General features: G+C 44.5%; 1 protein-coding gene across 4 annotated transcripts in view; it reads left to right on the top strand.

Annotated features, from left to right (window-relative positions):
* The window catches only part of LOC118089221 (calcium-activated chloride channel regulator 1), a 38,094-nt gene that overhangs the window by 19,575 nt on the left and 1,610 nt on the right, over positions 1 to 16,909 (top strand). For all 4 annotated transcript variants that reach the window (XM_060276758.1, XM_060276756.1, XM_060276757.1 and 1 more), the window contains exons 7-14: positions 839 to 1,060; positions 2,845 to 3,069; positions 4,749 to 4,926; positions 8,779 to 8,885; positions 10,638 to 10,862; positions 12,092 to 12,362; positions 13,610 to 13,774; positions 15,478 to 15,717. In XM_060276758.1, coding sequence (XP_060132741.1) covers positions 839 to 1,060; positions 2,845 to 3,069; positions 4,749 to 4,926; positions 8,779 to 8,885; positions 10,638 to 10,862; positions 12,092 to 12,362; positions 13,610 to 13,774; positions 15,478 to 15,717 — 1,633 coding nt within the window. The remainder of the gene's footprint in view (positions 1 to 838; positions 1,061 to 2,844; positions 3,070 to 4,748; positions 4,927 to 8,778; positions 8,886 to 10,637; positions 10,863 to 12,091; positions 12,363 to 13,609; positions 13,775 to 15,477; positions 15,718 to 16,909) is intronic.

Here is a 16,909-nt window from a genome sequence, read left to right as displayed (position 1 = left end):
TTTAAAGCCCTAAATGGCCTCGGTCCGGTATACCTGAAGGAGCGTCTCCACCCCCATCGTTCTGCCCGGACACTGAGGTCCAGCTCCGAGGGCCTTCTGGCGGTTCCCTCATTACGAGAAGCCAAGTTACAGGGAACCAGGCAGAGGGCCTTCTCGGTAGTGGCACCCACCCTGTGGAATGCCCTCCCACTAGAGGTCAAAGAGAACAATTACCAGACCTTTAGAAGGCATCTCAAGGCAGCCCTGTTTAGGGAAGCTTTTAATGTTTGATGGATTTTTGTATTTTAGAATTTCTGTTTTTTTGGAAGCCGCCCAGAGTGGCTGGGGGAACCCGGCCAGATGGGCGGGGTATAAATAATAAATTATTATTATTATTATTATAACCTCTTTCTATCCACACACACCCTTTTGACTTTTTAAACTTTTGAGGTTTGCCCAGGATTTCTTCTACTCCTGCTTACATCAGGGATTTCTTGTGTTATCTTATACCTCCCTCTTGTGTTGTGCTGTTGCTATTTCAGCCACATGAGCACTGAGACTCCCCCCTTGTGATATATGGGCATTAACTTGTGACATGGGAAGTGAATGTCTGTTCGAGCCCTGAGAGATCAATAAGTAAACTAGAACAGACTCTTTGGAAACTCTTTTCATTGCATTTTTGTGAGGTTAAGGGCAAGAGATGTCTAGAACTAAAAATCCACCTAACACCCTGTAGCCTTTTTTTGTCTGTGTGCCAATGAATGTCCATCTTTGCAGCACCTCTTCGTAAAGAACAGCTGCCATAGGAATTTCTAATGAGGCTGTGATCTTGACCTGTCCTTCCCTATCTTTTATTTAGGTTACTCAGTTCTGTAACAAAAGCAACCATAATATTAAAGCAACAAATTTGCAGAATAAAATGTGCAACTACAGGAGCAGCTGGGAAGTAATTATGGCCTCTCCTGACTTTGCCAGTTCATCTCCAATTACAGTTCCCCCACCTGACCCCACTATCTCCCTGCTGAAAAAACATGAGAGAGTTTTGTGTCTAGTGCTTGATGTTTCCGGGAGCATGGATGCGGTAAGTCTGCTTTCCATGTTCAGAAGATATGTTTTGAGAAAGTTCAAAAATTATGGTATTCATGTCCATAGCAAAAACAAATGGGCACTGAGGTTTAGCTCCAAGGGCCTTCTGGCAGTTCACTGCAAGTAGTGAGGTTACAGGGAACCAGGCAGAGGGTCTTCTCGGTGGTGGCGCCCTCCCTGTGGAACACCCTCCTATCAGGTGTCAAGGAGATAAACAACTATCTGACTTTTAGAAGACATCTAAAGGCAGCCCTGTATTGTGAAGTTTTAATGTCTGACGTTTTACATTTTTTTATTTGCTGTAAGCCGCCCTGAGTGGCTGGGGAAACCCAGCCAGATGGGCAGGGTATAAAAAAATAAAATTATTATTATAAATGTCAATACAGCATTGACATTTCTGTAGTAAATGACACTCTGTATTAGGAACGGTGAGGCTCAATTTTGTTGTATCTCAGTTGTAGGGAACCTTCAGCCTTCCACATATTGCTGAACTACAACTCCCATTAATCCCAGCAAGCATGGCCAATGACCATGGGATTTGTAGTTCAGCAAACATTCATTGCACTTGGTCTACCTGATTAGATAAGTTTTTTTGGATATTTATCCAGCTGAAGTAGCAAATCCATACAGGAGATGTGCTGCAGGGCAGGGCAATGTGGCCGTTGTGTGCTAGAGAGGTCAACCTCAGTCAAATTCTGTGTTGGTGCAGGGAACCCAGAGCAAGTGATGGATTGTGAGACATGGAAAACACTGGGTAGGGGAGAGACAGAATGGATGAAGCATGGAGGAGGGGGGGAAATCCAACTGCAAGCATTCAGTTGAGATATCTAAAGAGATCAATCAGGTCTTTTAGGATTCTCAATAGGACAGGAAGCTTCAATAGCTACCCATGTTCTGGTGATAATCTCTGAAGTGGTTTCAAGAGTCATGGGAATCATTTGACTGAAAGGCAGGGCAAAGACCATCTAACTAACCAAACAACTGCTAAGCAAATAGAAATGAGATTCTGTTAACTGAATTGGTATTTCCATATATAATATATGGAAATGTGTTCAGCAGCCACAAAAGTATTGTTGTTTAGTCATTTAGTCGTGTCCGACTCTTTGTGACCCCATGGACCATAGCACGCCAGGCACTCCTGTCTTGTCTTATAGGAGAAATAGTATTATAGGAGAAAAAAGTATTACAGTGGTGCCTCGCTTAACGAATGCCCTGCTTAACGAAATTTCCGCTTAACGAAAGGATTTTTCGAGTGGAGGTTGCCTCGCTAGACGAATTCGTTTTATGAAAAATTCGTCTAGCGAATCGCAGTTTGCCATAGGAATGCATTGAAATTCAATTAATGCGTTCCTATGGGCAAAAAAAATTTTTTCAAAGAAAATTCAATGCATTCCTATGGGATTCGCTAGACGAATTTTTCGTTATAAGAAAAGACCCGTGGAATGAATTAAATTCGTCTAGCGAGGCACCACTGTATAGGAGAAATATCCTTTGAGAGCACAATTCACGGGAAAAGCCCCGTTGAAATGAAAGCTGCTGTTGTGCACCTCCTGTCCATTTCAGAAAAATTTCCAGAAGGATTGTGCCCTGAATCACAACATGGATGAGGTTATTTGAATACTCTGAAATATTATGGATTTGTCTATATTCATGAATGTTTTGCTGATCACTATACTTACAAATAAAGCTTCAGGAATTTTTTTTATTTGCTTCTCAGAATGCACTGGCAGGTCTGTGAATGCTGTTTTTTTTTAAAAAAATATTATTATTCATATGCAGAGCAATCGCATTGGTCGGCAGAAACAAGCTGCAGAAATATTCATCCTGCAGATTATTGAAGCGGGATCCTGGGTTGGGATAGTCACGTTCAGCAGCGGAGCATCAATTCTGACTGGCTTGAAACAGATCAGCAGCAATAGCGTGCGGCAAACACTTGCAGACTATCTTCCTACCTCAGCTGGTGGAGGAACCAACATATGTTCCGGAGTGCGGTCAGGATTTCAGGTGAAGGAGAAGAAAAAGAATCTAGATTATTTTATTCCTATGCTTCTGCTTAGTTGAGTGTTGTTGAAGTTTAGTCGTTTAGTTGTGTCTGACCCTTTGTGACCCCATGGGCCAGAGCACGCCAAGCACTCCTGTCTTCCACTGCCTCCCGCAGTTTGGTCAGACACCAAACTTAGTCGGGTAGCCAGATATAAAAGAAGGCAGTGTTGCTGCATATAATAGTTGTGTTCTAGGGGGTCTATCAGGTCTCATAAAAGCCAAGAAAACTGAAATTCAGTGCAGACAAGATAAAGGTGCTGTTAGTTGGTGGTTTACTGCCTGGGTAAGTGGTGTTCAATCAGTTCTGGATTCTTACTCACCTGAAAGGTCAGGTTTATAGCTTAGTGGAACCAAAAGAGCCAGCGTGGTGTAGTGGTTAGGAGCAATGGACTCGTAATCTGGTGAACTGGGTTCGATTCCCCACTTCTCCACATGCAGCTGCTTGGGCTAGTCACACTTCTCTGACGTCTCTCAGGCTCACTCACCTCACAGAGTGTTTGTTGTGGGGGAGGAAGGGAAAGGAGATTGTTAGCCACTTTGAGACTCCTTGAGGGGAGTGAAAGGTGGGATAGCAAGTCCAAACTCCTCCTCCTCCTCCTCCTCTTCTTCCTCTTCCTCTCCCTCTTCCTGATTGACTTAGCAATGACTGGGCAGCCTGATAAACTGGTCCTAAACTTTGAAGGAGCCATAGTGCATCACTGTGAATTCCCTGCAGTGGAAGCTATATGCTTTCTCTCCCTTTCCATATTGAGGCCAAAGAGAGTGCAAAAGCTGGCATCTCCAAGCGTGGGGACAGGGAAGGGGAATTTGTTCAGTTTGCATTTAAAGCCGAGTTTATCAGTTTCCTAAACAATTTGACAACCCAAACAAACCGCCCTTCAAAATTCAATTTTTTCCAAATTTGGTGCTTTAAGTTTTCCTCTCTCTTTTTGATAAAATTTTAAATTAGATTTCAATTTATTAGTTTTCAATCCAAAATGAATTGCTTTAGTTTTCCAACTCACCAATGTTTACAAAATGAACATATTACGTACAAGTTTGCCTGAAATGGAATCTATTATTGAAAAACCTATAATCAAGATGCATAATCAAATTGGGGGGGGATCTATAACCAAGATGCATTATATTAGGAGAAACTGCTTGCAAAAATATGCGCTTGAGTGAAAGCTGCATATAAGAAAAATGTTTATTAGGAGAAATTTGCACTAAAATGCTGAATAATTTTCATGAGGAATTTTAAAAATAAAATTCCGAAATTGCTGTAAAAAAGCGGAGATTGAAATTTAAGAATTTAAAAAATAGAAACTTTGATGGCTGATATTGACAGGTCTTCTGTTCCTAGGCATGGATTTTAGGGGAATGCTATGGCAGTTGTTGTGGAACAGCAGCTAGAGAGAGGAGTGAGCAACCCAATTTGCACATATTTTCTACCCTTTGAAAGTAGTGAAGTAGCAAATACTGTTAAGGGAGAAACAATCTGCTTCTGTTAGAGGTATGAAATTAATTCACACATATGTCACAGAACAGCAACCGTACAACATACTTGCAGAGCTTTGTAGCAGTTATGTCATACACTTTAAGCATGTGCCCTTCTACATTACTAGTTGCTGTTAAAATTTCAATCTTTTCCCCCCATACAGGTCTTTTTACAAAAGTATTCAACTACAAAAGGCTGTGAAATTGTGCTCTTGACAGATGGGGAAGATAATGCTATAACCTCTTGTTTCGAGGAAGTTCAAAATAGTGGGTCTATAATTCACACCATTGCTTTGGGAGAAAGTGCTGCAGAAGAACTAGAAAGATTGGCAGAGCTGACGGGTAAGTGATTGAACGAAATGTCTGAGTCTTACAGGAGTCTTCTGTGCTACTTAGTGCCAGCTGGTGTCTTGCAAAAAGTCCGTTTCACTTTAGACACACACTGTCTGCAGCAGTATTCAGAGAAGCCTCTCTCAGCAGCCATTCCCTGCACACAGAGAGAAGACAGAAAAGCAGTTAAAAACAACAGTTACAATCATACCTTGGTTCTCAAATTTAATCCGTTCCGGGAGTCCATTCAACTCCTGGAACCAGGGGCGTAGCCAGGATCAAAACTAGGGGGGGGCAAGCCATGGTCGATCAGGGGCGGGGCCACAAAGTGGGAACGTGGGCGGGGCTACAGGGCCAGCTGGCCTGACGGCATTGTGGCGGCAGCGGCAGCGGCCACCTTGTGCTTCTGGGGCTGGCAGCGTCGGCGGCTACCCTGCTTGGCTGCAGAGGACGGGAGGGTCGGGCAGGCGAGAGGGGGTGACAGGGCGGGCGAGGGCGAGGCAAGGCACGGCCGCAGTCACGACGGCTCCGAGGCGTTGCTGCATATCAGCATAATATTTCAACCATGTCGTGGGTTCAAGCCCCACCTTAGGAAAAAATTCCTGCATTGCAGGGGGTTGGACTAGATGACCCTTGTGGTCCCTTCCGACTACAATTCTATGATTCTATTGATATATTGCCATAGCATATGCATCATTCTGCTTTCTTGAATTGTCCTACTCCTAGGCATAGCAGCCAACTCCTAGAGGCCTAGATGCCTCCCCCCCCCAATTACTAGTAAATACCGTATTTGAAAGAGTCATCCCCCCCCCATGTTGGTGGGCTTTCTATGTGGGGCTTATCTGCCCCCCCGTATTTTATTAAGAATGGAAGAGGGAGGGAAGGAAGGAAGAAATAGAGAGAGGGATAACTCATATTTGTGGGTGCCTCTGGGTGACGCTGTGATGCTGGAACTCTGCAGCAAGAGGACGGGAGGGTCGGGCAGGCGAGAGGGGGTGGCAGGGCGGGCGAGGGCGAGGGAAGGCACGGCCGCAGTCACGACAGCTCCGAGGCGTTGCTGCATATCAGCATGATATTTCAACCATGCCGTGGGTTCAAGCCCCACCTTGGGGAAAAATCCTGCATTGCAGGGGGTTGGACTAGATGACCCTTGTGGTCCCTTCCGACTACAATTCTATGATTCCATTGATATATTATACTGTATAGCATATGCATCATTCTGCTTTCTTGAATTGTCCTACTGCTAGGCATAGCAGCCAACTCCTAGAGGCCTAGGTGCATCTCCCCCCCCCCCCAATTACTGGTAAATACCGTATTTGAAAGAGTCACCCCCCATGTTGATGGGCTTTCTATGTGGGGCTTATCTGCCCCCCCCCCCCAGTATTTTATTAAGGATGAAAGAGGGAGGGAAGGAAGGAAGAATAGAGAGAGGGATAACTCATATTTGTGGGTGCCTCTGGGTGATGCTGTGATGCTAGAACTCTGCAGCAAGAGGACAGGAGGGTCAAGCAGGGGAGAGGGGGTGGCAGGGCGGGCGAGGGCGAGGCAAGCCAGGGCCGCAGTCATGATCACTCCGAGGCGTTGCTGCATATCAGCATAATATTTCAACCATGTTGTGGGTTCAAACCCCACATTGGGGGGAAATTCCTGCATTGCAGGGGGTTGGACTAGATGACCCTTGTGGTGCCTTCTGACTACAATTCCATGATTCTATTGATATATTACCATAGCATATGCATCATTCTGCTTTCTTGAATTGTCCTAGGCATAGCAGCCAACTCCTAGAGGCCTAGGTGGCTCCCCCCCCCCAATTACTGGTAAATACTGTATTTTAAAGAGTCATCCCCCCCCCATGTTGATGGGCTTTCTATGTGGGGCTTATCTGCCCCCCCCCCAGTATTTTATTGAGGATGGAAGAGGGAGGAAAGGAAGGAAGAAATAGAGAGAGGGATAACTCATATTTGTGGGTGCCTCTGGGTGACGCTGTGATGCTAGAACTCTGCAGCAAGAGGAAGATACTGGTACACCTGTACAGGAGCCTTGTAAGCAGCTTTCTCTCTGCTTGATTTACAGCAGGCACGTCCAACAGGTAGATTGTGATCTACCAGTAGATCACTGGATGTCTGTGGTAGATCACTTCTAGATCACTGGCACCCCTAAAAAAAGCTCACCCAAAATTTTCCTCCTCCCTAAAAAAACCTGAACTATGACCTGAAGCCCTAAACAAAAATGGGCCTCCCTCCCTCCTAAAAGAAGCTCAACAAGTTTGACCTAAACCCCCAAAACAGGGCTTCCCTTCCTTAAAAAAAACTCAACAGCTTTGACCTGAACCCCCCAAAAGGGGGTAGATCACTCCCAGTTTTTAACTCTGTGAGTAGATCAGAGTCTCTTGGGAAGTGGCCACCCCTGATTTACAGTATACAGATGCAGGAGGAGGGGCAGGCTGGAACACCTGTGCTTTTTATAAACATCACTGTGTCTATCAAAGCTACAGCCCCCCCTTTCTTATTCACTTCCTTTTAGCCTTGCAGGGCCACCTTAGTCAAATTGAATCCTCTGCACCCTCATTAAATCGCCAAAAGAACTGTTAATGCGATCCCTGAATGCTCATTAACAGCTCCCACTGAAGAACAATAGGGTGAATAGGGTGAACCTTGCCTGAAGGGATATTCTTCTCCCTTGTCTTAACTGCTTAAGTACTGGTAGCCACTTTGCTTTATTTATTTGATGTGTTTTTGTTACAGCTGTGTTCCTGCCCCCCCCCCGCCCCCAGCAAGTGGAGAGCTGCTCTTGCTAGAGCAAAGCCCTTTCCACTTCAGTTTTTGGAGGGGGAAAGTGCTGGTTATGGTCTGTAAAATACAATAATTTTTTGCTTCTAGGGGGGGGGCAGCTGCCCCCTCCTGCCCCCCCTGTCTACACCCATGCCTGGAACCGTTCGAGAACCAAGGCGCAGCTTCCGATTCACTGCAGGAGCTTCCTGCACTCAGTCAGAAGCCGGACGTTCAACTTCCAAAAATTGTTCGGTGTCTGGGTTCCGAGGTTCCATTGTACTCGAAAAACAGTCACAACAGAATGGAACGCTTCTCACATGTGACTCACAGTCAGCCAATCACATGAGAGAGCTACTGCCCAAGGAAAAACCCCATGTTAAAAACACACAGTAATTTAACATGAATAAATATGACTATTTCAGGAAATTAAACCATGATCCTTAACAATCCCAAGTCCTATTGCCGTATTTACTCAAGTCTCATACATCACCAAAACTAATGCACACCTCAACTTTCAGAAACTTGAAACAAAACCAAAAAAAGTATTTGCTAGTGAATGTAAATGTGCTGTTGAATCTAATACGCACCTTCATTTTTTGCAATGTGATTTGGCCCCCAAAAGTGAGCATTAGATTTGAATAAATGTGGTATTCTGTCATTGTGCCATTTGTGAGGACAGAATGCCATACTGAAAATGGGGAGACCGCGGATCAGGTAGTCATTCAGCCACAAAAGCTCACTGGGTTGTGAGGATAACATTGGAAAGGGTCTTTTTTGTACTGGGTTAGGGGAGAAGGTGAAATACAAGGGCAATAAAGAAATCTAGAGTTTCCTTCCTTCCGCTGAGTTAAGTGGGCTAAATTTTCCGTAGCCATTCCAGTTGCTGCCTATGATCACAAAACACTAATACCTTGGGGCGTGGCATTCTATGGAATAAAAAGCCCTAGTGCAGGAATTAGGGATCGTTCAATGAAATTTTCACAATCCCCTCCCCTGCACCATGTAGTGGCCACTACAAGGCATCATACGAAAGCTAATTGCATTTTATTCCACTTGAAAAATTCTGATTATTATTATTTCAATCACATTTCAGGAGGTTCAAAATTTTCTGCCACTGACAATTTGGATTCCAATGGCCTCATCAATGCTTTCAGTGGAATTTCTTCAGGAAGTGGAGATATCAGTCAACAATCTATTCAGGTTTGAACTGCAAAGATTTGAGTGCATGCAGCAGTCTATTTTTATCATCATCATCATCATCATAATTTATACCCCACCCATCTGGCTGAGTCTCCCCAGCCACTCTGGGCGGCTCCCAATTGAATATTAAAATAATACAGCATTAAATATTAAAAGCTTCCCTAAACAGGGCTGCCTTCAGATGTCTTTTAAAATTAGAATAGCTGCTTATTTCCGTGACATCTGATGGAAGGGCATTCCACAGGGCGGGTGCTGCTACCGAGAAGGCCCACTGTCTGGTTCCCTGTAACCTCACTTCTTGCAAGGAGGGAACCGTCAGAAGGCCCTCGGCGCTGGATCTTAGTGTCCGGGCTGAATGGTGGGGGTGGAGACGCCCCTTCAGGTATACAGGACCAAGGCCGTTTAGGGCTTTAAAGGTCAACACCAACACTTTGAATTGTGCTTGGAAACGTACTGGGAGCCAGTGTAGATCTCTCAGGACCAGTGTTATGTGGTCCCGGCGGCCGCTCCCAGTCACCAGTCTAGCTGCCGCATTCTGGATTAGTTGCAGTTTCCGGGTCACCTTCAAAGGTAGCCCCATGTAGAGTGCATTGCAGTAATCCAAGCGGGAGATTACCAGAACATGCACCACTCTGTTGGGACATTCCGCCGGCAGGTAGGGTCTCAGCCTGCGTACCAGATGGAGCTGATAGACAGTTGCCCTGGACACAGAATTGACCTGCGCCTTCATGGACAGCTGTGAGTCCAAAATGATTCCCAGGCTGTGCACCTGGTCCTTCGGGCACAGTTACCCCATTCAGGACCAGGGAGTCCTCCACACCTGCCTGCCTCCTGTCCCCCACAAACAGTACTTCTGTCTTGTCAGGATTCAACCTCAATCTGTTAACTGCCATCCACCCTCCAACCGCTATCACTATCACTATTATTATTTGCTTTAAATTACTAGGCACTATATAAGAATTAAAGTCAATGTAGAGTGAAATCAATTCTACAGTCCACATTTTTCTATTATTGAACAGGGGGAGGAACAGGTATTAAAGTAATTAAAAGAGAAGGGCAAACGGCCAAAATGGATTTTGGCAGAGCTGAAACATTTCACAATGTACCATTCTGAGCTCAAATGAATGTGTAATATAATTCATTTGGAGATGAGGTTTCATTAGGAAAATAATATATGACAAAAGTGTTTCTTTATACAAAAAACAACCCCAGCACCATGGTCCCTGCCCAGAAGATTGTACCAAATAACAAATTGGAGAAGAGGTTTCATTAGGAAAATAGCATATGGGGAAAGTGTTTCTTAAAAAACTGCTCCAGCACCATGATTCCAGCCCAGAAGATTGTATCTCCTTGGCAACCCTTTGCCAAAATATGGAAACTGGAGATTTGAGTTGCCTCATCTAGCATTATCCAAATATTGGCTGGCCATTTCCAAGGCTGTTGAGATAAAGGTGTGATTCTTTCCACCTGTTCCAACGTAGCTGCTTATCTGCCTTCCTCCATTTCTTTAACATTGAAATATTGATAGAAACTAAATTTATCACCACTGGGAAAACCAAGATCTGTATGGGGCAAGGCTATACCAGCATTTTTATTAATGGCTGAGGACTGCGTATTTCTTGTCCAGCAGAACTAACCACTGTGAAGGCACCTTCTAAACAATGTACACCTTATGAAAGGAAATAAACCATATGTATTCAATTTGTAAAACTTTTCAGATACTGTATATTTATTCCCCCCTACCCCCAACAGCTTGAAAGTAGAGGGCAAAGCGTCAATTCCAAAGACCAGCTGAATGGTATTGTAACCATTGATAAAACAGTAGGAAATGACACTTTCTTCGTGGTGACGTGGGGCGTGTCCCCACCGGGAATTCTGCTGACAGATCCCAAAGGAAGAGAGTACACTGACAAAGACTTTGCAATTGATAGCACCAATGTCCAAACAGCTCGCCTCAAGATTGATGGAACCGCAGAGGTAAAAACTGAACGGTTTTCAAACTTCTCTATGTGTCGAACCGTTACTAGGAATGTGCCTGTTCCTTTTTGAAAAGGGAGAAATGATTGTAGCTGTGTTAGTGAAGGGTTGTGTCACTACAGCAAATTATTGAAGAGCCATTCACTACTAATCCGTACGACATTTAACATTCAGTTGCTTGTCTGATATTACAGTTTCTGTGCAACTGACCAGTTTATTACTTTATCCCTTATAGGGCAGAATAATCACAGAATAATCATAGAATCATCAAACTGTAGAATTGTAGAGTTGGGACCACGAGAAAAATCTAGTTCAGCCCCCTGCAATGCAGGAAATTGATGTTATATCTATACTACTAGCTGACCCGGCCACGCGTTGCTGTGGTTCTTTCCTGTGGTCCCTCCCCACCCTGTCCCGATCCATGACGTATCCTACCCCTCCTCCATCCACCCCGGCTCATCCCTGTGTTTCGGTAGGATACCCTTTCCTCTGTTGTCCCTGGGGAGTGTTGGCCCCTCCCCCATGTATCTCCATACCTTGGCCCCCACCCTTGGAGAAGGAACTGTTAGGTTCTGGGTTTTATTTCCCAGCATGCACTTCTGTCTGAGCCCTCTGTTGTCCCTGGGGAGTGTTGGCCCCTACCCCCGGTATCTTCCTACATTGGCCCCCACCCTTGGAGAAGGAAATGTTAGTTTCTGGGTTCAATTTCCCAGTATTTACTTTTGTCTGAGCCCTCTGTTGTCCCCTCCCCCCTGTATCTCCATACATTGGCCCCTGCACATGCATCCTGAACATTTCTATATATTTAGATTAAGGATGGGGGTGATGATGTGCCCTGGGACGCAGAGAGCTACTTAAAAAATTTCGAGGGGGGGATCAGATAGCAAACCCCCTCCACCCAGGCTGCCATGGACTGGCTGATTCAAACTGCGGGCCTGGTGGTGCCCGTGATGTTCTGTGGCGGCCAGGAGTGGCAATGGCCACAGAAAGATGGCGAGGCTCCATGGGGCTGAGGAGGCCCTGTAGTGGGCCGCAACTGCCATTCACCGTGGAAGGAGTAAACGTCCATTATATGTCCCGCTCGACACTGCTGCCAGTACCTTCTGCACTTGTAGATATATATTTTGTAGAAAATGACATCCATCTTTTTCAAAGCACAACAATAACCAAAGGAATGGAACTGTATTCACAAACATTACTTAGATATGCAATATTCTTCTATATTTCAGAGAGGGGATTGGATTTATTCAATTCAGAATACATATTCAAAGGCTCAGGTCCTATCGATAACAGTCACAACTAGAGCAGCGTCTGTCAATGTGGCCCCGGTGATTGTGAAGTCCTTTATGAATAGTGATACCAATATGTTTCCTAGTCCGATGGTTATTTATGCAGAAGTCAGCCAAGGATTCTTACCTGTTATCGGTGCAAAAGTCATAGCCACAGTTGAACCAGAGACCGGACCAAGTGAAGAGGTAGAGCTTTTGGACAATGGTTCAGGCAAGTTTATTTTGAAACCTTTATGGCAGTATGCATTCTGGAACCCCCCCCCCCCCGGAAACAGAATATTAACTCATCAACTCTAGCATCATCTGAGCTGACATACAGTGGTACCTTGGTTTATGAACACAATTGGTTCTGGAAGTCTGTTCATAAACTGAAGCGTTCATAAACTGAAGCGAACTTTCCCATTGAAAGTAATGGAAAGTGGATTAATCCGTTCCAGACGGGTCCGTGAAGTACTTAAACTGAAGCGTTCATAAACTGAAACATGGGTGTAATTGGTTCCGGAAGTCTGTTCATAAACTGAAGCGTTCATAAACTGAAGCGAACTTTCCCATTAAAAGTAATGGAAAGTGAATTAATCCATTCCAGATGGGTCCGTGGCGTTCATAAACCGAAAATTCATAAACCGAGGTGTTCATAAACCGAGGTTCCACTGTAGTGGATTCAAAAGCTGATCTTGGCTGTTCATCTTTTGCAGTGGCAAATTCATTCATTCTTTTCCGATAGAGTACATACATTGCAACCAAAACCGGTGTATGTATTTGGCTTTTCCTGTAGCATGTGACTTGCCTTATCTGCCTATGTGAACTGGAACAGTTATATATCAGGATCTCGATCTGGATTCCGCCCCTAGTTTCATCAAGCCGTGCAAAAGCTATCTGTCAAATGTTGGATAGTATGGAGACCTACCAATGTTTGGGAAAACAAAAACATCTTTGTCTGATGCTGAAACGATAGCAAGATTGGTGCCAAGTGGGCCTTCCTGGGAGAGCATTACATAACTGTGGGCTACTACAGAGAAGGTCCACTCGCTCTTTGCCAGTCTCCCAACTTCCCTCAGAAATCACACACAGGGAAAGGACCCAGATGGTGATGTCTGAATCTGGGTTGGTTCATATGGGGAAAGGGAGTCTTTTAGTTTGATAAGTGTCCTGATTTTGTTAACTGCCCAAAATGGAGCTTGACAGGCATACAGCAAGCTACAATAATGCTAGTGTGTTGTGATGTGTTGTTGGTTACAACTTGTGTTGGCCTGTGAGGCACAAATATTAAAACATTGGTCCCTTATGATCCTATATTACCGGGATCAGAATCAAATATTCACCTATTTCTATTAAAACAGCCACACACATTGTGAAATGAACACCTCCCACATAGGTTATGTAGGGTTTTGGTTTTTTTAATGAGCAGCACTTAGAGGTGAGCTTTGGGATGTTACATTTTTATATCTGTGTATTCAGGTGCTGATATTCTCAAGAACGATGGGATCTACTCCAGGTACTTCACATCATTCAAAGGAAATGGCAGACACAACCTCAAAGTGCGTGTCAAAGGAAAAGACAAGGTTCTTAAACGGTCCCGTAGGCAGAGTCACGCTCTCTATATGCCAGGTTTCGCAGAAAATGGTAAGCCTGGGTTATGAAATAGCTTTACTGGTGGTGTGTTAGCCCTGTGATTCTCAAAAATGTGAAATTGGGAGTCTCAGGAGAAACACAAGTTTCTTCCTGCCATTCCCCTCCTCATAATGGTCTTTATGTAGATCTGGACACTTGAGCACACATTTCTGATGCCTTATAGGATGGAAGAATGTGTGCCCATATTCGTCTATACTATAATATTCTGGATGGGTTAATCGAATGTGTCATTGAACCAATGAAACAGCTCCCTAATTCTTACAAGGCTTTAAAATGCGACTCTGGTATCCTTCTTTCGGCTAACACTTTTGGCATTTTAGATTCCCATCTGTTTCTATTATTTGCCAGCCCAAAGTCTAGATCAGGCACGTCCAACTCCCAAGAGACTGCGATCTACGCCCAGTATAAAAAATCTGGCAGTGATCTACCTATTGTCATTGGAGGGAGGAGGAGCGTGGTTGGACATGCCTGGTCTAGATCAAATTGCTTTATTTCCCCCATAGTAACTCTAGGCAACCATGGTGGAATCTACACACACATATATATATAAAAACTGCTGTGAAAATGCTTTTAAAAAGAAAAAGTTTTGAAAAATGCATTCAGTTTGGTATAGCTCACTGTCGCCATCTAGTGTCATATTTGTATATTGCACTTTACATTTTAAATGCTTTATTTGCAGATGGATCCACATATGTAATGCATTTATGCTACCTGTGGGTGGGAAAGAGGCACGTGATCCGTTTGCCCACATAACTGTGGTATTTGTCTGCATACAGCAGCTTCAGCGTAGGGGAAGCAGCTCAGTGCAGGAATGGAGGTGGAGGGGCCTCACTTGATCTGTATTGAGAAGGTGGTGTATAATAAAGTGATTTTAATGTCTTAAATTTATCTGGAAGGTGGGCACACACACACACACACACACACACACACACACACACACCCTATAGGTATTTGTCCAGCCAGATGGGTGGGGTATAAATAATAAATTGTTGTTGTTGTTTGTTGTTTATTCTCAGTCTGTTACTAGAAAGGTAAAGGGACCCCTGACCATTAGATTGTCGTGACCAACTCTGGGGTTGTGGCACTCCTCTCGTGTTAATGTACAGCTTCCAGGTCATGTGGCCAGCATGACAAAGCTGCTTCTGGCGAACCTGAGCAGCACATGGAAACGCTGTTTACCTTCCCGCTGTAGCGGTACCTATTTATCTACTTGCACTTTGATGTGCTTTCAAACTGCTAGGTTGGCAGGAGCTGGGACCAAGCAGTGGGAGCTCACCCCATCGCGGGGATTCGAACTGCCGACCTTCTGTTCGGCAAGCCCTAGGCTCAGTGGTTTAACCCACAGTGCCACCCGCGTCCCAGTTTATTCTCAGCCTGTTACTATACTCAGCAACAAACAAAAATCTAACATGTGGCGTGGTAATGGACAAAGCGCTAAGCAAAATGATCCCCGTCACAAAGAGTTCTCCTTGTGCAAGAGAACGTTCTCCTCCCTCTTCTCCCCCTAAATCTGTCTGCATCTGGAGCAGATTTGGGTATGGTGAGAAACAGGCATGGTGTGGGGGGAGAAGAAGACATCACATTGTGCTGCCAATAATTAGCATAAATCATGGGTTACCTGGATACCTGGATATAATCTGCCTATCAGCCGTAGTGTACCCCATCTGACATATCTCCCCCACACACTTTTGTAGGTACTATAACAATGAACCCCCCCAAACCTGAAGCTAACTTCAGTGAACCTGAAGGAGATCTGGGAAATGTCACCAGAATTGTATCCGGTGGAAGCTTTGTAGTATCAGGAGTTCCTCCTGGAGGTAGTCATGATGTTCTTCCACCCTGTAAAATCACCGACCTCGATGTACAGCAAACCAATGATGGTGGATTTATTCTCTCCTGGACAGCTCCTGGAAATAACTATGATGTGGGGAAAGGTAAACGTGGGCTTCCGCTTTAATCATTCAGTAACGCTTCTTTGAGAAATGCAGTATTTAAATTTTGTACTAACCTGGTTTGGGGGGGGGGGGCGAGCCAAACAACAGTTTTAGTTACACTAACTTTATAGGCATGCAATATATGTACATCGGGGTCTCCCCTGGACAGCTCCATTAACCCTCCAATGTCCCCAGCCACACACCAATTTTTAATTTTTCCAATTGATGTTTTTGGCCTTCTGCTGTTGTTGTTCGGCGGGAGGGGGCTGCCTGTTTCAGGCATTGTTGCTTCGATTTTTAAATCCGTATTTTGTTCTTATTTTAAGTCATGTATGTGTTTTGACATTTTGCCCCCCCCCCCCCCCCCAGGCAGAAGAGTAGTGTCAGGTTTTATTCTGTGGAATAGCATAACCTCCAACATTGCTCCGATGAAAATTCCATAATGATAATTTTACTATTTATACACTTCACATCTGACTGGGTTGCCCCAGCCACTCTGTGAGGCTTCCAACATATATAAAAAAACATAACAAAACATTAAACATTTAAATACTTCCCTATACAGGGCTGCCTTCAGATGACTTCTGGGTCAGATAACTCCATACCCTCCAATGTTTCTCCGATAAAAATTAGGGACATCCTAAGAAAAAGCGGGACATTCCGGGAGGGATCAGATCAGAACCTGGAATGGCGTCTGCAAATTGGGGACTGTCCCTGGATAATAGGGACACTTGGAGGGTCTGAAATAGGTACCCTGTTGGGTTCTGTGACACAGGCCATGTTTTTGCATTGGCATGGAATTACAGTGAACCTCAACAGGCCTAAGCGGCAGCCCATGTAAACTAACAGTATGTTCTGGAACATTCTCCAGAGTCCTTTGCAGCAAGCAAAGATGCAGCGGCGGGTGTGCATTCAAAGCCAATGTGCTAAGAGTTCCCTAAAGGCAGGAAGTTTGAAATGCACGGAAAGCAAATTTGGGCATTGTTATTCTTAATGCATGACTACAGACATAGCTCTTGTGCGTTCTTTAATTTCCAAAGTCTTCTGCAACACAGAAAGATGCAATGGCTGGTGTGCAACATGCTTAGGGTTCCTGGAGGACAGGAAGTTATGCACTGAAAGATAGGCTTGTCACTGTTTCCTTGATCCATGTTTGAAGATGTACATCTAATGCATACTTGTTCTGGGTCCT

Source organism: Zootoca vivipara, chromosome 7 (assembly GCF_963506605.1).
Source record: "Zootoca vivipara chromosome 7, rZooViv1.1, whole genome shotgun sequence".
Taxonomy (NCBI): domain Eukaryota; kingdom Metazoa; phylum Chordata; class Lepidosauria; order Squamata; family Lacertidae; genus Zootoca; species Zootoca vivipara.
Note: the sequence above shows the minus strand (reverse complement) of the source record. Positions and strands in the feature narration are given on the sequence as shown.